Source organism: Macrobrachium nipponense, chromosome 31 (assembly GCF_015104395.2).
Source record: "Macrobrachium nipponense isolate FS-2020 chromosome 31, ASM1510439v2, whole genome shotgun sequence".
In the NCBI taxonomy this organism is placed as follows: domain Eukaryota; kingdom Metazoa; phylum Arthropoda; class Malacostraca; order Decapoda; family Palaemonidae; genus Macrobrachium; species Macrobrachium nipponense.
This window is the reverse complement of record NC_061093.1, coordinates 49327117-49347464: the sequence shown is the minus strand read 5'-3', so window position 1 is coordinate 49347464 and position 20348 is coordinate 49327117. Positions and strand designations below refer to the sequence as shown.

Sequence of the window (20348 nt, the reverse complement as noted above, 5' to 3'; positions counted from 1 at the left end):
TAATCTGTGGTGTTCAGTGAAAGACCTGTCCCGACCTTTAACTAAGAATGCCCTCTTTTTTTCTTATAACTAAGAATGCCCTCTCTTTTTTTCTTAAGAGATTTAATAAGAAGCACTCTCTCAAATTAAAGTTAGAGCACATGATATTAGAGCTGTAGCTATGTCCTTAGCTTTCAAACACAATCTCTCATTACCCTTTACTATCCAAGCGACCTATTGGAGGTGCAAGTAAGTTTTTGTGTCGTTTTACTTAAAAGAAATAGAAACTACATTTAGTTACTGCATTACCTTAGGTCTTTGGCAGTGGCAGCCATGATATTACGGGTGGATGCGTAGGAAGCGCTTCCTTCCCATCTCCTCACCTTATAGAGGTGGTTGAGTTATATGGGAGTCGGGTGGTACTGTGTATCTGGGTACCCTCCAGTCATAGTTTTTATTGGACAGGCATTGGCATCTTATAAATAATTTTGGTGTAGGTATTGATTTGTTTTTCTGGCCATATTTGTGATGGTACTGCATCCTGGGTAGGGGCAGAATTTTAGGCTTTATTAATGTTCGTTGTACTCATGCTCTTAAAGCTCCCACTCTCGCAGTAGGTGACCCTTGGCTTTACTGCCATGTCTTTACAAAGTTAAGATGAGTGCCACCCAGAGGTAGTAACTTCCTGGAACAACAAGCATTTTCTATACTCAAAACTATTACATTACCTGATACTTTGGGAATAATATGTCCTTGCATCCCACCACCTGTCAATGTGGGAATCAACTAAGTGATTGCTTAGTAAGTTACTTATACAAAAATGACTTTTTTATAATAAAATAACTTTTTATATTTACTTACCAAGTACTATTTACAAATTCGAGGCCCACCATTGCAAGAACATGGGCATAAACAAATTGTCGGGTCTTTGCCAAGTTGTTCCTCTCTTCCTCAGAAGTGGGTGGGACTATCTCTACACCAAATCATAAGAATCACTACTGCGGATTTCAAATTTTAACTGCCATTAGTTAGAAACTATAGCTAGGTAATTATGTGGTAGCTATATACAAAAAGTTATTTTACTATAAAAATATAATTTCTTCTACCAGCCATACTAATGGTGGCTGATCTTCCTGGTTTCATTTATTTTCATAATCTTTCCTGCCCCACAACTTTGCACCAGAGTCAAATGCCTTTTCGTTTACTTCCCTTGTCATTCCATTTGTAAAGATCTGTATTATGGAAATGTAAAACATGCGTTAAACCCACTTGTACACCAAACCGGTTACTTTCCTATCTATCTGTTTCAATGTGTGTCACTTTCTTTTTAATAGATCAAATTTTTAAGAAATATGTTTTTCTCATGCCAACCCATTCAATAATAGCTCACAGTTTGTGGTGATTAAAAAAAAGAAATTTTTTTATTTCCAGCCCATTCCCAGTAAGTAGTCCACAGTAGTTGTTTTCACAAATCATAGACACTCAGTTGCCAGTTATGCTTATGAATTTATTTTGCGTTTTTCTGACAGTCAGACACCTTTCCATCATCAATGTTTTCTCCATTCTCATTTACTTATGAACTTTCATACCGCCAACTATACCGTCTCTTCTCCGCATCCACCTTTGTATTAAAATTAACTTATCAAAGTCCTCCTGACCCCCATATGTAATAACCCTTCCCCTAGCTCTACACCTCAGCTACCCTATATGCAGTCTTTGTCCTTCCCGTCAGTGGCTTACACTTGTCCTTGCACCTTATTGTCAACAAGTGCCAATGTAGCCTTTTAAAAATCAACCTAATTTATTTTCCTTCTCCATCACCCTTGCATATATGGAAAGGTAAAAAGCAAATATATTTTGACCTATGTTTAGAAAGAAATAAACATTCTTTCTCTTTTGCTTCTAGGTAATTCTGGATTTCAGGGTAGTTGGAGGAAAATGTTCTGGTTACTTGAGTTGCTGTTGTTTGAATACCTAATACCTCAAGGAATTTTACTGTTTTTGGTGTGTGGTTTCTGCAAATTTTTAGTGGACAGTTTGTGAGAGGCTTGAGTATATTTTTCTGTTATATATAGTACCTAGATTCAGTGGATTTTCTTCTTATCACATTCATCTCAATCTCTTAGGTATTGGGGGTTTCCAAGTTCGAGCCAGAGGGAAGAAGGATGAGGAAAAGGCTAAAGAAGAAGCTGCACTGGATCCACAGGTGTTAGAATTAAGAAGGAAAAGAAGTAATTGGCGAACAAAGAAAAAAATAAAATTGTTAGAGAAGTTTCCATCCTACATTCAAGTAAGATTTTACTGTTTTCTTTTAACAATTAAATTTTTCAATTAAGTGTTTAAGTGCTTGTAGCATGTAGGAAGTTGACTGTGCATACCTACAATATATATACAATAGTTACCTAAGAAATATCTTATTTGGAATTATTTATTTTTGGCAATTTGGACTTACAGATATTGTACCATTAACTGTCATTCAGTTTTGTTCAGTATTTGCAGTACTGTTTTCTAGTGACACCTGTCTGTCTGTTTTCCTTTCCTAACTTGATTGTGGATTATTGAGTGAATGCTTTGTAGAATGTATATATAGTGTATATATCATAGGTGTTGAGCAGTTGTTTTCATGTAATGTGAAACTATTCCAAGTGGCTTGGCCTTCTAAAGAAAAGTATTTATTCCAGGAAGCCTTTTTTGGTCGAAATCTCATGGACACCAGCAATTTGGAAGAGGAAATGAAACAGATAAATGGCTTGGATGAAGAGTTAGATGAAGATGTTTTTGACCCTCAGAAACCTAAATCAGCTATAACATTGTCAAAGGTGAAATCATTTTTCAAGTGTTCTTAAGGAGGAATATGAATTTTAATATTTAACAATTTAGTTGTCAGGAAAGGGGTTTCTACATTTTTTGCATTGTCAACAGATTGTATAATACATTAATGCTCAGACAAAGAAGGCCTACAATTATCTGATATTTTGAGATTCAGATTTTCTGACAGGAAATCAATTTGCACAAGTAACAGACTGAGTAGTTTAGCGTGTAATTGATTATTCAAGAATATCTCACAGCATACAGTAATTCCACATAATTTGTAGCCTAAACTAAACTGCTATACTTAATATTCAGTTGTAAGAAATTCATCAGCACAATAATTTTTATTTAAAATGGTAGACTGAATAATACTTCCTTAATAATATAATAAGTTGAGGCTACTGCATATGGAAATTTTCTGCATAGAAGTACTAATGGTATTTTTAATAGTTTTTTATTATTTACAGGAGTTTTAATTACTTTCCAGAGTAGTCGATTCTATTTTAGTCATCTTCAGGTTAAGGCTTTTCATATTTGATATGACTGTAGTTTCCTATTTTACAGCCCATTCATTCACTTTTTAATGTAATGTCTAAGTGTGCTTACTTAATGCCAAAATAATTCTTGCTCCTTGCAAATAATCTCAAATATTGCAACATAGCGCCTGAAGAAATTTCTCTCTCTCTCTCTCTCTCTCTCTCTCTCTCTCTCTCTCTCTCTCTCTCTCTCTCTCTCTCTCTCTCTCTCTCTCTCTCTCTCTCTCAGGTGTGTAACAAAATTTGTATTCTATCACCTAGATGTGTTCTAACAACAGGATGAATAAAATTTGTTTTTGTACATGAACTTCCCTGCCAGATATATACTTAGCAATAGTCTCCGACGTTCCGACAGAATTTCAAATCTCGCGGCACACGCGACAGGTAGGTCAGGTGGTCTACCTTACCGCCGCTGGGTGGCGGGCGTATGAACCAATCTATCTCTCCAGCCAGATTTTTTTCTGTCGCTGAAGCGATAACAACTGTTGTCGTTTCATTCCGATATATTCTTCATTTCTCGCTTGCCTGGAGATTGATTTGGACATTTTGGTGACGTATTCGCTCTTTGTTGGCTTTGGCATACGCTGATTGTGGACCGTTATTGACTTTGCGCTGGATTTTCCTGTAGAATGTCTGATTTTGATTCTGTTTCCAAAACTCCGGTTTTGTTGAGAGTATGTTTGACCGATGGACGTAAGGTGAGGTTACCGAAAGCTGCGGTTGACCCTCACACTTTCTGTGTTAAATGTAGGGGGAATGAATGTTCGTTTAGTAACCCGTGTCAAGAGTGTGAGGTTTTGAACGAAGTTGAATATAAGGCTCTTTCTTCTTATATTAGGAAACTTGAAAGGGATAGGGTACGTAAAGCTTCTTCAAGGAGTTCGAGCAGGTCGAGAATGAGTGAGAATGAAACTAACATTAATGTAGTTTTAGAACCTTCCTCCCAGGTCTCAGCTCCTGCTCCCCGCACCGAAGCCGTAGATTCGTCTTCGGAGGGCGGCGGCCTCAAAAGCTTCCTTGTGTTCTAAGGAAGACAAGAATCTTCGTACCTGATCAAGGTAAGAGTGTTCAGTGATGATAAGTGCAGTGTACCCAGTGATGTGGAGGGTGCGTCTGACCGGCTCCTTAGTGCCTCCAGGCCTAGACCTCTTCCAGACTCCCAGTTCCAGTGGAGGAGGAAAGTCGGAAAAGCCGCAGGAGGGCTAGGGAGAGCCCCCACCGGTCAGGCGTCCCCTCGGCAGATCCTGAAGTTCGCTCCCAGGCTGCTTGGATCGTAAGAAGAAGAATATTCTTCGTCAGTGTTTTTCGTCATCCTCTTCTCCTTCGCCGAAGCGTGGTTGGAGCTCTAAGGAGGCGTCACGCCCGTTTGAAGAGGCTGCGGAGGCTCCCTTCAGTACGTTAGCGTCCAGCCCAGAAGACTTTTCTGATGTAGCTTCCTTGCAAGCAAAGAAGCCTAGGAGATCCGGTGATCGCCCTCCTTCTCCCGCTCCTCGCGCTGAGCTTGCTTCGGAAGAAGATCCTGGGGACTCTCCTTCTCGAGTGCTAGCGGGCCTACAAGCTCAGATCCACAGCCTTGGCGGACTCCTTGGCATCGAGATCGCGTAGAAGGAAGGATTTGTCTCTCCCTATCAGAGATCGAGGCGCGTTTCGTCGGAAGAGCGCTCTCCTTGTAATCGGCGATCTCCTTCTTTTGAGGATACTTCTACACATCGTAACATTTCACGAGAGGAACACCACTCCCGCTCGGAGGTGTCGAGACGCCATTCGACGGATAGGCGCTCCTTGGACTATGAAGATATTTCCCCAAATCGGATTCCTGCTCGGGTAGACGACTCAGCCCCTTCTGTTTTCTTTTCTCTTAGAGTTCGTGCAAGAAGAGAGAGTCGCTCAGGTCATAGAAGACTTATTTCGTCGTCTCCGTCTCATCTTTCTTCTCCTCGTCTTCTCAGAGAACCTAGGGAATGCCCTTCTGAAAGTAGGCGCACTTCTCCTTCCGACTACTGTAGTCGGGCGTCGGATAACGTGACTGGTAGGCGCTCATCGCATGGAGTTCGCTCCTCCCCTGTAAGACATCAAGAGTCTAGTAGGAGCCCTGCTCCTGGTAAGCGTCATTCTTTTAGTAGCTGTTCTCCTGGAGAAAGACACCTTGATCCTCATTTGCTTCGTTCTCCTAGTAGGCGCTCTTCGTTCTCGAGACTCCCTACTCCTGATCGGTCTCCTCTTGGCTAGAAGTCAAGAACGCCTCAAGGTTGCCCTGCTTCTGTTAGGCGCTCGTAGCCTTACAGAACGTTCTCGTGCCCTTGGTAAGGACCAAGATCTCGCCGAACGCCCTGTTCCGTTTAAGTGCGCTCGGAGCGTAGCAGCCGCTCTCCGCTTCGTAGGCATCAAGAGCCTCTCAAGCGCCCTGCTCCTGAAACAGGCGCCCTATTTTTAGCAACGTTTCGCCGCTTGGTAGGCGCCAGGATTCCACTAAGCGCCCTGTGACAGATAGGCGCTCGGCGCCTAGTAGCCGCTCTCCTCACGATCGGCGCCAGGATCTTAGCAGGCGCTCTCCCTCTCGTAGTTTCCCTAGGGATAGAGGTGGTCTTTCTAGAGAAAGGAGTCCTTCCTCTTTTGCTGTTAAGAGTTTGTCTGCACTTAGGAAGGAATGCGAGTTTAGACAAGAATTTTCGATAAGCGTCCGTCTTTTACAACTCGTCGTTCTCCTGTACGCCTCTCTACTTTGGAATCTTCTCCTCGTTCAAGACGTTTGTCTCCTTCATCTCACTATACCCCAGCTAGGAAATCATCTAAGGATTCTCATAAGGATCCTCATCCTCGTTCTCCTCTTCAAGAAGACCAGGAAGCCTCTGAGGAAGAAACTAATACATCGGCAGCAGTTTCTTCGTACAAGAAGCTCACAGAGCTTCTCCTTCAGGAGTTCGGAGAGTCTTTGAGCCCTACTGCTCCTCCTTCTCCACACTCGTTGTTCTCCACAGCGAAAGCAACGAAAGGATCTTCGTGTGTGAGAATGAAAACCGACTCTTTCTATGAGAAAGCGCTCAAGAGTTTCGGTTCATGGATGCGTACTAAAGAAGAAGCGGGGAAAACTATGTTTGCCTTCCCTCCGTCGAAGCTTTCAGGACGGACAGGATTTTGGTATGAGACAGGAGAACCCTTGGGACTGGGCCTTCCGTCTTCAGCTGACGCAGATTTTTCGGCACTAGTAGACGCCACTAGAAGATCAGCTTTGAATTCGGCCAAAACTACGTGGGCAATGAATGAAATAGATCACATTCTAAAAGGCATTTTTAGAGTCTTGGAAGTTTTCAACTTTCTCGATTGGTCCCTCGGAGTACCTAGCCAAAAAGAAAACTCAAGGACCGGACACGTTTTCTCCGGAGGATTTGAATTGTGTCTTATCCTGTATGGATAAATCGGTGAGGGATGGGGCCAGCGAAATAGCTTCACTGTTTGGAGCAGGGGTCTTGAAGAAAAGATCAGTATTTTGCTCATTTTTAACAAAGTCTGTCTCACATGCTCAGAGATCGTCTTTTGCTTTTTGCCCTCTCTCTACGCAGCTGTTTCCTAAACACCTGGTTCAAGACATTTCGAAGGCTCTCTCTGCCAAAGCTACGCAGGACCTTCTAGCGCAGTCGGCAAGGAAGCCGCGCCCTAACCTTTCCAGACTAAGACGAAAGAAAGCTAAGCCGACCTCTCAGGAACCCTTTCGAGGGGCTTCTACCTCTAGATCCTCTTCGTTCAGAGGTCGGAAACCAAATAGAAGAGGGAGGACTTTTACGAAGTCAATCAAACCTCCCAAGTAAGACTCAAGTCCTTCAGACAACTGTAGGCGCCAGGCTTTTACAGTTTGCAGAAGTCTGGGCCCAGAAAGACGCAGATGCCTGGACCCTGTCAATTTTGAGGAAGGGCTATCTAATCCCGTTCTCTTCGAGGCCTCCCTTGACGAATACCCCGAGGGAGTTGACGGCCAGATACAGGGACCCCATCATGAATCAAGCCCTCCGACTAGCGGTAGATCAGATGCTGGAAAAGGAGGCGATCGAACTAGTGGCAGATCATCTTTCGGCAGGCTTTTACAACCGCCTGTTCCTAGTTCCGAAATCCTCAGGGGGATGGAGACCGGTGTTGGATGTAAGCGCCCTGAACTTCTTCGTTGAAAAGAAGAAGTTCACGATGGAGACCACTGCCTCGGTGTTAGCAGCACTCCGTCCAGGGGACTGGATGGTGTCCTTGGACTTACAGGACGCTTACTTCCACGTACCAATCCATCCTTCCTCGAGGAAGTTTCTAAGATTCATGATGGGGGGAAGAATCTTCCAATTCAGGGCCCTGTGTTTTGGCCTCTCCACGGCCCCCCAAGTCTTTACGGCCATCATGAGGAATGTGGCACAATGGCTTCACCTAGAAGGGTGAGGATTTCGCTCTATCTCGACGATTGGCTTATAAGGGCCAATTCCAGAGATCGTTGTCTGAAGGACTTGAAGAAAACCCTGGATTTGACTTATTCCTTAGGACTTCTGGTCAATCTGCAGAAGTCAAGTCTGATTCCCGCTCAAGAGTGTGTTTATCTGGGGATCCAGATGAACTCTCTGAGTTTTCGGGCTTTTCCGTCACAGGAGAGGATAGCCCGGGGACTCGAAAAAGTAACAACCTTCTTAGGGAAAGAAGTATGCACAGTGAGGGAGTTGGATGAGTCTGCTGGGGACGCTCTCCTCACTGGAGCAATTTGTTTCCCTAGGAAGGTTGCACCTGAGACCGCTCCAATTCTTTCTTCATCGGAATTGGAGTCGTCCTTCTCAGGATTTGAAGTTCTCCCTGTCAATTTCTCTTCAAATCAAGAAGGAGTTAGCATGGTGGGCGGATCCCGACAAGTTCTCGCAGGGACTGCCGCTTCAATCCCAGAACCCCAGCCTGGTGTTGTTCTCCGATGCGTCGGAAACAGGTTGGGGGGCGACTCTGGGAACCAAGGAGGTGTCAGGAACCTGGGTGGGAGACCAGTCTTCCTGGCCACATCAACAGGAAAGAACTAATAGCCGTGTGGCTTGCTCTGAAGGAGTTCGAGTCAGATGTGACAGGAGCAGTTGTGCAAATAAACTCGGACAACACCACTGCTCTGGCATACATCAGGAAACAGGGGGGGACGCATTCCTTCTCTCTGTACGAAACAGCAAGAGATCTTCTTCTGTGGACAGAAGAAAGGGGGATAAAACTCCTCACCAGATTCGTACAGGGAGAAAGGAATGTAAGGGCAGATCTCCTCAGCAGGAAAGATCAGGTTCTTCCCACAGAGTGGACTCTGCACCAAGATGTTTGCCAGAGCCTTTGGAAGTTGTGGGGCAGGCCTCTCTTAGACCTGTTTGCAACTTCAAAGAACAAAAGACTGGATCTGTATTGCTCGCCCATCTTGGATCCAGGAGCAATAGGGATAGACGCTCTCCTACTCGATTGGAAAGGACTCGATGTATACGCGTTTCCCCCCTTCAAGATTCTGGGGTTGACTTTAAAAAAAAAAGTTCGCAGAGTCAGATTCCGCGAGGATGACTTTGATAGCTCCCTTTTGGCCAGCACAAGATTGGTTCACAGAGGTGCTGGAATTTTCCAAGATCGCTTCCTCTAAGGAGCGATCTACTCAGACAGCCCCACTTCGACAGTACCACAAAAACCTTCCCGCTCTCAGTCTGACTGGCTTCAGACTGTCCAGAAACTGGTCAGAGCGAAAGGCTTTTCGTCAGCAGCTGCTAAGGCAATCGCTAGAGCGAGGAGGTCTTCCACCTTACGAGTGTACCAGTCGAAGTGGGATGTCTTCAGAAGATGGTGCAAGAGGAATAACGTTTCCTCTTCCAGTACCTCTGTGAATCAAATTGCAGACTTCTTTTTATTCTTAAGACAAGAATGTGGCTTAGTCGTTTTCGACGATTAAAGGCTATCGTAGTATGTTGGCAAGAATGTCTTCAGGCACAGGGGCCTCAACTTATCGGAAGATAAGGACCTACAGGACCTTATTAGGTCTTTTTGATACAACGCAAAATGCAGTCTCCTAAGACACCTAGCTGGAATTTGGATGTCGTCCTTCATTTCCTTGGGTCCTCTAGGTTTGAACCCCCTAATTCAGCTCATTCAGAGACCTTACCAGGAAGACTCTGTTTTTGATGGCTCTAGCTTCCGCCAGAAGAGTGAGTGAGCTTCAGGCGATTGATGGTAATGTGGGTTTTAAGGAGGACTCTCTCATTTGCTCTTTCCTTCCTGGTTTTCTTGCAAAGAATGAGAACCCATCAAGTCCATGGCCCAAGAACTTCGAGATTCGTGGGTTATCTTCTTTGGTAGGAGAAGAACCCGAGAGAACTCTTTGCCCAGTGAGAATGGTGAAATACTACCTTAGAAGAAAAGAGCAACTGAAAGCCAACCGAGAGGTCCTGTGGTGTTCAGTAAAAGAGCCTACTCGTCCATTGTCGAAGAACGCATTGTCCTTCTTCTTGAGAAGCCTCATCAAAGAAGCACACGGATCCTGCAGAGAAGAACATCTTAGGCTTCTTAAAGTGAAAGCACACGAAGTAAGAGCCATAGCAACTTCTCTTGCTTTCAACAAGAATATGTCCGTGCGAAATCTGATGGAGACAACATTCTGGAGATGTCAGTCAGTGTTCGCGAACCACTACTTACGTGATGTGAGAATCACTTACGAAAAATGCTTCGCCTTGGGCCCGTACGTATCTGCGGATTCAGTGCTGGGGCAGGGAGCTGGAACTCATCCTGTTTTAGTAGTATAAATTTTTCCCCCTTGTATTTGTTGTTGTTGGTTGCCTTAAAGAGGATGCATGAAGGCATCTCTTTAGGTCGTAATACTAATCTTTAGTAGTTTGGTTAGGTGGTCTGATGAGTGTGGCTCCTTGCAGTAGTAGTGGTTAGGACCTGTTAAGATAGGGACGAACTCCCTTTAACAGGATCCGACTTGGATTCTACCACACAAAGGATCACATATCCCAGTGGTAGATCCGAGAGTCTTTCAGCATCAGTCACGTCCTAGCTGTAGCTCTCCAGGCAACGCAGACTCAGAGACAATATCAATGAAGTCTTCTGCCTGAACAGGTAAGAACCAAGGTTATTTATATCCTACAACATCAGTTGTTTCTTATCTCTCCTTATTACTTTAGCTGTCTCTTACCCTCCACCAAGGGTGCCAATCAGCTAAGTATATATCTGGCAGGGAAGTTCATGTACAAAATGATATTGTTAAACTACAATAAAGTTTTGTACATACTTACCTGGCAGATATATACGTCTAATGGCCCACCCAGCCTCCCCTCAGGAGACAGGTGAAAGAAAAAAATCTGGCTGGAGAGATAGATTGGTTCATACGCCCGCCACCCAGCGGCGGGTAAGGTAGACCACCTGACCTACCTGTCGCGTGTGCCGCGAGATTTGAAATTCTGTCGGAACGTCGGAGACTATAGCTAAGTATATATCTGCCAGGTAAGTATGTACAAAACTTTATTGTAGTTTAACAATATCATATTCTAACAACAGGATGAAGTCCAATTAGTTCAAGCTGCCCAAAATAAACAACAAGGTCGTGTAGATGGAGCAAGTCAGCAAGTCAAACCATCTTCTCCACAGCATATAAAAGCTGAGGAGACCCTAACGCAAGAAAGAAAAGACAGCATCGACAAAAAAGAAAATGTGAGTTCATAGTTGTTTTGTGTACAAACCTATAATTTACATTAGTCTCATTTTGTGGGTATCCAATCCCCGTTATAAAAAAAAGATTGTTGGATAATAGGCAATATTGCTGATGTATACCTATGGACCTGGGTATTAGCAAGTTTTTCCCTAGACCTAGTTACATTTTGTTGTACTTCATTACCATTGATTGTTGCTTTGCCATTTTTCGCTTCTGTGTAATAAAGCATCAAATTTTGATTAATACAAGTTGTGTAACTGTGATCTGTAGCATGGACGAAAAGTAATTGTGATTACTTGATTTGTAAGGAAAATGTGTTTTGAGTTGTAAAATAATTGTTTTTCTTTTTTGTACATTAGTCTTGGCCAACAGTCATCTGCATACACCAGCCTTTTCAGAATCCATTCTTGTCTGTTATACCTATACATCCACTGCCCATTCTCTGCCTTCAATTTCCAGCCTCTTATGTAATTATTTAAACTTCAGATGTCTATTTTTCGACCTCTTAATTACCTTACTGATGTCCTCAGCAGTCATTTCTACAAGTATTCTCAAGTTTACACTTAGTGGCAAATGTGTTAAATTGAAAAGAAACTTTCAAAATATGTGGAAAAATGAACATATTGGAGATATATATGTTAACGAATTCCTGATATATACATAAGGCTTTTTCTTCCTGTTTTATGTTGATGACTTACAACTTTAACTATGACATAACCCCTCTCTTTTCCAAAGATGTACAGACTTGTGTAAGAGCAAATGTAAAGGAATCTCTAGTGGGGTTCTTGCCTAACTTGAACCCATGGCCCAGTTAGGCTCTCATGCATAGTGTGGCCAATCAACCAGCAGATGTCTGTATTCCTCATATTAGGGAATAGATTGTTATGGATTCTTAAAGACTTAAGAGTTTGGGCTCAAGTTAATTGTGGATTTGGATTTGTAAATTAAATTTCATTTTACAAAAATTTGAGAAAAGCTAGGTAAACAGATATGGAGTCTTTTGTATTTTGTTAGTTTTTTAATACTAGTTATTTTATTTACTCCATATTACTGTATGTAGTAGCATATGAGATGCATGGGCAGATAAGACATCCCCATTTCAGCAGGATGCATTCAGGAGAAAAGTTTAGTGCACAGGTTTACAAGCCCTTATCAAAAATTCTATCAACTAAAAGGCTCTGAAAACTTATAATATTTTTATGGGGGTTAGGGCTTGTTTGGTATGGTAACAACTGAACTAAGTCATCCCAATTCACTTAGGTTTGACTTGTTTACATGTACTGGGTAGGCCTTCGTAATGCTTTTGTGAACTGTTGGCCCAGGTTAAAATAATGATAACTTCGATAAAACATCTTTCACTTTCTGTGTTGATCATTTTAATAAAATTTATTTTACCTAATGTATCCAGTTATATTGCAAGTATTACTGTCATGTCATGTAATTGAACATTGTGATCATGAATCATTTACATTATGGTAATGTTTATATTATGAAAATCATCTGCTGATTAAGTTTTACTGACATCATTATTGCCATGTTTTGGCATTACATAGCTGACTGAACACTACTGACATGCTCATTGTCATTAGTTGCAAAATGATGTAACATAATAATTGAAGACATAAATTTGTTTGTAAATTAACAAAGCTGTTTAAAAAATACAGCTTACTGTCATATTTTCAAAATACAAAGATGACGTGTTCATACGCGGAACAAACCTTCGGTCTTAACAATAGGATAATCTTCTAGCGCCAGCTCCAAACTGGTTAAAAAAAAAATAATGAAAATTGTAAAGCAAGGAATCTGTGGCGTCTGGCAACTCATGCGTATACGAGGTGGAAACTGGTCACCGATCGGGCTTGGAACCTTGTGATGCATCAGTCTTTCTTTAACCACCTTGGAGAGTTTTCTTTCGCTTTGCTCACCTCCCCCTAAGCTGTTTTTTTTTTTTGCCTAAGACCGTGGTTTGTTTCTTATTTACCCAGCCCTGAAGTCCTGTGGCCATCAATGTTTTTAGACAGCATTCCAGGATTCCTGTGTTCACGTTCCTTTGGAACAGATGTAAATTGCAGTACATGTGCCTCATGCCTTTTCCTCTGCTTGGTTATCGGCTGTGTTATGTGTAATGTTGGTCCATCTCCCAAGGCTAATATTGCCCCTTCAGGGAGAGAGGGACCAGCTACTTTTTGTTCTTTAGCATTTTACATTTGTTATATTGAAGATATTTTGAAAACATTTGTTGTGATGGGCACAAAAGTTGGTGGACAGCAAGTGAATGTGGCTGATGCACCTTCGCTGCTCTTCGAACGTAAATAAGAATGTGGCACATCTCATTAACTATTGCGGGGACCTTATGGTTGTCAAGCATTGCGTGCGTCATAAAACTATAGGCTAGATACTACGACTGATCTCGTTCTCATGGGAACCAGTCGCCATAGTTCTTACAGACGCCTTTTATGCTGGTCACCGTTTTCACAGTCACCTCCTACGATCGTCATAGTCCTTATGGCTGCCATAATCCTTCTGGCTGCCATAGTCCTCACAGCCGTCATAGTTCTTATGGTCGTTATAATTCTCATGGCCGTCATAGTTCTTGCAGCTGTCCTGGTTCTTACATCCGTCATAGCTCTACAGCCGTCATCGTTTTCACAGCCTATCACTGGACCTTTGAAAACCTAAACATCAACCGTCTAGGGTAGACTGAGCTAATAACTACTGCTTGAACTTTCTTTGGAGGGATGTAACAGTCCCCAGCTCGAAGACGAAGAAGAAATAGTTATTCTCCACTTGGCACAGGGATCTGTTAGAATACCCTTATTCCAAGATTTACTGGAGCACTCACCGCCATTGCTGCAGCTTATCCTAGAGAAAAATCAAGATCACAACGACGACGATGATTCACGCCTTCCATCTCAAGTTTCTTTTCCATTTCCCTTCTAAACTTTCAAATTTCTCCATAAGTGTATGCTGTTGTTGTTTGAGGTTAAGCTAGCCTTATGCCAGCACGGGCTCTTGCTCGTAGAGCAGCTTAGTTATATTGTCATCACCGGAGACGAGAGGCTGGCAGCAGTAGGCTGTCGTGACGTCATGACTGCCACCATTTGATAGCGGTTTTGGCTATGACATCATCATGCTTGATCGAAAGCGTGAGGTAGTTGATGGTACTCTTACAGCCATGACAAAAAGACCCAAAATACAGTGGTATTGTAACTTTTTAAAAGGATGTGACAGTCCTGGCTTGAAGATGAAGAAATTATTCTTCTCCTCTTGGAACAAGGATCATTCACGAAGTCCCCGATTCGAGCGTTCTCCAACTCTTCACAGCTGCACTAAACCAAGCTTCCATGTCACTTGTTCGACATTTACAACTACCAGTGCTTTCTTATAATAGGAATGTGACAGTCCTGGCTCGAAGATTGAGAAGAAACTATTCTTCCATTAGCATGAGGATCAGCCACGAAGTCCCTATTCTCCATTGATTGATTGGTCATATTATGACATTAATGTTTTATGTACTATCTGATTTTATCTAGTAACACATTTTCTGGGAATGTGGTAATGTTTTAGTTTTTGAGAATTTGTGTTTTGGGATGTTTGATATGTTAAGGGTTCATGGTACAGACATGGGTTTTATGCTAGGATTCGGCTGTCTAGCAAAGGAGTATTCTTACACTTCTTCAACACTAATTTTAATGGCATACGAATGTGTTCTGTACATCTGTTTGAAGGACCAGTCATGATAGCCATCTCGTCTCTTTCCCTGTCATTTTAATGAGGGAGGGGCGTGAGTCGTATGGCTCACTCCCTTCCCTTTATCCTTACAGGTAAATATGATTCTTTTCGCTCTCTGAAGGATGGAAGATATCTTCTTTCCCGATGGTGAGAGCATGTTATGTGTCTTTACAGGCTCTTCAGTTGTCAGCCTTGCTTCTCACCTGGAAGTCTGGCAGTGGCAGCTTTCCACTCAGTTGGGAGCCCCTCTGCTTCACTTCCCTCTGACAGAGATGCCACTTAACTAATTTTGGTATGCTCGTTGGTGTTGTGAAGAGAGAGAGTTTGGAACCCAGTCAATACTGTCTGTGTTGTGTTCCTTGCTGTCATTGGAGCTCCTTGCTCGCTGACAATACAGCGTTGTCATGAGGGGATACCAACCTTACTGACAGCTTTTTTGATGTGTGGATATTGTCTCTCTTTGATGTTTCATCATCCAATGATGTTTGACTGGTTACTCCCTTTTGTCATATGAAATCAAATGTACGGTTTTGTTTTAATGTTTTCCACACTTACACGCACTGTTTTCTCTCTTTGTAAGATTAGTCTGCTGTGTGATGTCACGAATGGGCCTGTGACATCATGGGTTCTTTTGACTGCATAGTTTGGATCAGTGCTGTATGCAAGTGAGGGGTCGATCTCTTTTCCACTTCCTTCGGTGGTGGATTTTCTTGGTAAAATCTTCGCTATTCTTCACATGTATGCGTCTTGGGGAGGCCCTCTGTTTGCTGTAGGAGACGAAAGACCTTTTTGCCATCTTCATCCTCAGTGAGGCCTATGACTCAGGCTACCAGTCCAAATGCCATGACGTCACTCTCGGTACTTCTACACCTGTGACGTCCGCTTCGGTGATCTCTCCCATTCATGGCTGCTTTTACTAAAAAGAAGAGGGAAAGAAATAAAGTTCTGTTGGGTTCCTTCCCATGTTGGGGTGGCTGGGAATAAGAAATCTGACCAACTTGCAAAGTCTGCAGTCAGCTCCCCAGAACCCACAAGATGCCTACTACCATATCAGGATTTGTATCCTCGAGTATGTCAGAGAATTAAAAAGTGTAGGCAGTCCCAATGGGAGGATATTTTAACTAATCAAAAAAAAGCGCAGTATCACTTCATCAGTATAGTATCTCCTTGGTCATATCCGTATATGCCAAGGAGACAAGAAACGATGTTGTGCAGATTGAGGATTGGACATACAAGACTTACCCATGGGTTCTTGATGTCTCGTGAAAATCCTCCATTTTGCAAGAACTGTACTCTGCCCTTGACTGTGAAACATTTGTTGATTGAATGTCCCAGATTCGGGAATTTGAGAAAGGTTCCTGTCTTGAGGTTGTGACAGAGTAGGTAATTTTATCCTAACTACAATTCTTATACATAGATTGTCTATGTAAGAACATACATATGAACAAATGTTTATATACATATATTTATAGATATTTTTAAAAGAAATTAATTAAAAATTCAATTTTTTCTATTTAATTTATTTCGGTGTCAATTACCCAGATGTTGTGACGCCAGATTTAATAGATACAATCAATCAATCAATCATGATGTCTCTCCCGCTGCCTGTTACCGTGACATCACTCCCATTCTTGTCTGTGACACCATCGCAGTCGGTTTTCAACCCATTAGAGGTGTGGACGTGTTCCGGTGCCTGCTGATCTTCCCTTGCATCAGAGTTCTCAGGCTGGTTCTTTGTCTCCTAAGCCTGTTCAAGTTTGTCGCATGATGAGACAATTTAGGGGTCGAAGGTGAACATGGCTGGGTACGTGTTTTGTCGCACGTCCGTGTACATGTTGGAGGTCCTACTCTCACCATTCATCTTCTGGAGTCAGGGTTTGAGAGGCTTGTAAGTCTCTCTCTCTCTCTCTCTCTCTCTCTCTCTCTCTCTCTCTCTCTCTCTCTCTCTCTCTCTCTCTCTCTCTCTCTCTCTTTTCACCGGCGGATTAAAGAATAAGACACGTCATAAGCTGGAACTGGTCTGATACAGGTGAGTGTGGCAGCCATAATGGTTGTAGTTATTTGGTTTGTTCTTATATATACTATAAACAAATCTGCTTTTCAGTAGCACTTATTCTCTCTGACAAGGGAAGGCAGGAGTGGTAACAAACCTCTGTGGCCTACATGGTTTGTTGCTGAACAGACAGCGTTGTCTTTACCTTCCACGAATGCAATGAATCTGGACGTGTCTCATTGTGTGTAATCCCACCAGGCTGAGTTTTTAGATACTTGCTTATATAATGTCACGGGCTCAGACCCCCTTCTTTAGAACTTTATATTCTAGGAAGGGTGGTCTGGTGGGCTAACTAACCTCAGGTTTTGATGTTAACTGCCCACCTCTAGCCACCCCTCTCATATCCTGGGTTGGAAGAAATACTAATGCGTCAGCAAGGTTCCCAGCCTGGTAAGTGATCAGCTTCCACCTTGTATATGCATGAATTGCCAGATGCTACAGATTCCTTGCTTTACAATTTTTTGATGGATTTTTTAACCAGTTTCCAGCTGGTACTAGAAGATTATCCTATTGTTAAGACCTCGGGTTTGTTAGCTATGAAAAATTCAAATTGATTAAAAATTTGTCATTTTTAAGTACAGTTTGTTGAAGCTATTGTTATATTTGTGTGCCTAATAATATTTAATTATATCTTTACATCAGGATGAGGAGATGGCTGAAGAAGATGAAAATAATGAAGCTATTGATGCAATATTTGCTCCTGGTGGTGATCAGATCTTCACTGATATACTGATAAGTGATATTATGAGTGATGCTATGAAAGACGATGATACTGGCGATGAAGATCTCTCTCAGGATAATATTGATGTTCCTGGTGCAGGTGGTAATGGAACTAAGCTTACTGATATCCTTGGTCCTGGGTTTAATTTAGAAGACATGGCAGATATTATGAAAAATTTACCTGAAGACAGCACAGAAGATAGCCAAGATTCTACATTATCATCAATGCCAGCATCATCAGCATTGAGTGGTGCTGATGGTGGAAGTACGATATGTATGGGAAGTGACGTAAATGTATCTCCCAATGTTTCACCAACCAACCACACAGTTGTGAATGTAGTGAGCACCGCAAATATGCCAATGTCATCTGTTGCACCAACGCTTCCTGCAGCTTCAACCCTTCGCCCTAATCAACCACCAGTTGCACCTCTTGGAGCTGTTACAACAGGATCTCTTCTTCCAGTTGGCCCTTCTGTTCCATCTTTACCAACAGTTCCTTTGAATAATCCCTTGCAAGTGCCCAGTTCTGTACCTCCTATTAAAAGTCCAGTTGGTCTACCAAGCCCAATAACCATGCACAACCCTGTTGCCCCTCATCCAGCTCCTCCAGTTTTGCAGTCTACCACCCATCCAAGTCCCATAGCTGGTTGTCCACCATCTATTCCACAGTCTCTTCCAAGTCCTTTGTCACGATCTGATTCTCAGTCTTCTCCTCTTGGGTATCCTACAACTCCAACCACAACCAAGCCGTCGACACCAAGTGTACCTGAGCCTCAAAAAGTATGGACCAGTGACAATCAGTCGCAGAGCCTTAGTCTAGAGGAAGACGAGTCTCTTGGGGCAAAAGCTACTAAGGCAGCTGTACTCTATGTTAATGTGCACAAGCCCAATTTGAAAAATGAATATCCATGTAAGTTTTTAATTTTCTGTATTACATCTTATATACATTTATTGCTCTTCAGTAGTTCTGAATATGATAAGATTTCATTAAATACAAACTTTTGATTTACGTGAAATATGCTTAAGCCTCTGACTACAGTTTATGAGGCATTGGTGCGCTTGTAAAAGGATTAGGAGAGGTTATTTCAGTGGAGCAAGTGTCACATTTCTTCAGTTCACAGATGCTTTAGGGGAGTATGTGCTGTATTTTGCACTTAGTCTGTATTAGTTCCAAATATTTTGTAATCTTTTCATTAAATGAAAATAGATATACAGTGGTCCCCCCGTATTCACGGGGGATGCGTACCAGACCCCCCCGTAAATAGTTAGAATCTGCGAATGTTTGGAACCCCTATTAAAATGCTAAAAACAGCCTATTTTGTTAGTTACAACTCAAGTAAAACCCACTAAAAATTTTCCTACATGGTTTTTTTAATAGTTTTATCACAAAAAGTGCATTTTATAATGAAATTCATAAAAAAAACCAGGAATTTGTGGATATTTATCATAGAAAAATACCGCAAATGCGTGAATTTTCCGCGAATAATGCAGGGAAACGTTCCCGAGAGAAATCCGCGAATGTGTGAGTCCACGAATCTGGAGAACGCGAATACGGGGGGTCCACTGCATGTGCATTCATCAGAAGCAATTAACCCTTATGCGCCAGTGATTTTGTGCTGTAGCTATAATGCAGGTAAATACCAAAATAAAAGAGGATAAAGATTTTTTTGTTACAGAGGCATTTTCAGTATTAGTTAACAAAAATTCTCTCTTGAATAACAAATGCTAACTTACAGAGTTGCATATCTTTCCCATTGACATACTAATGCACAATAGATGAGGCTGACACTGAAAGAACTGAGTAACTGAAAGTTACATATGAAGCGTAAAAAATGTACTCATTCCATTAAAATAATAATTACATTTTCATACCTTGAAAAGGACCTTAGAAAAACTAGATGTCAAAGCAGTTCCAGGACTCATAATAAAAAGATGACATTCTTTGAATGGGATTGGGAAGAGTAATTTAATAAAAAAGTAAAAGAAGAACTCTCTCTCTCTCTCTCTCTCTCTCTCTCTCTCTCTCTCTCTCTCTCTCTCTCTCTCTCTCTCTCTCTCTCTCTCCAAAGCAACTGGTATTGTGAACAGAACATAAACCAAAATCACTGTTAATAAATAAAATTAGTATTTCACAGTGATTTTATATAGAATATTCTCAGAAATCCAAGCATTATGTTCAGTATGCAAAGTAATGATAACATTCTTCTCTGAAGATAGCACAAGCATGGAAAGATCAGTTATAGCAATAAAAACATTACTATTCACAGCTGTAGAAATGGCATTGAGGTAGTAATAAAGGAAATCAGTTGTGGAGAAGAATGACAGTTGTTGCAGGCAGGTAGTTGAGATAGCAATAAATGACATTTTGATGAACATAAGAATGAGAGATTTTGCGGGCATACAAAGGACTCTAGGCTAGACAGGCACACTGGAAATATCTTTTTTATTTGTTCAAGTCAGTGTAATGTGACCTGTTGTATATTGTGTAAGGGATATTATGCTTAATTGGTCTGTGTATAACAAAACTTTTAATTTATAGAATGGTAACAGAGAACTACACTCAGTGTTTTAGTTTGCAACAGCTGCTTTGCCATAAAATTAAGGCATGTGTTATTCACATGTAGATTTTAAGAATTGGCAAATTTCTGGATTGAAATATTCAAGTAAAATGACAGCAAAATTAATTATGTACTGTTCAAGACTCAGGATTGTTTAGTTTTTGCATACTTTATTAACAGAATTATTGTAAGTTCTTATATGTTTTAAGTGTTTATCAGTTTAAAGATATATGAATGTGTCTTATGATTTAGATGTCAGTATGGGTTATTTTTTGTAA

General features: G+C 41.7%; 1 protein-coding gene across 8 annotated transcripts in view; it reads left to right on the top strand.

Annotated features, from left to right (window-relative positions):
* Positions 1–20348, top strand: part of LOC135206953 (histone-lysine N-methyltransferase 2C-like) — a 307132-nt gene that overhangs the window by 123971 nt on the left and 162813 nt on the right. For all 8 annotated transcript variants that reach the window (XM_064238492.1, XM_064238498.1, XM_064238497.1 and 5 more), the window contains exons 15-18: positions 2106–2269; positions 2661–2798; positions 10854–11006; positions 17435–18422. In XM_064238492.1, the coding sequence (XP_064094562.1) occupies positions 2106–2269; positions 2661–2798; positions 10854–11006; positions 17435–18422 (1443 nt within the window). The remainder of the gene's footprint in view (positions 1–2105; positions 2270–2660; positions 2799–10853; positions 11007–17434; positions 18423–20348) is intronic.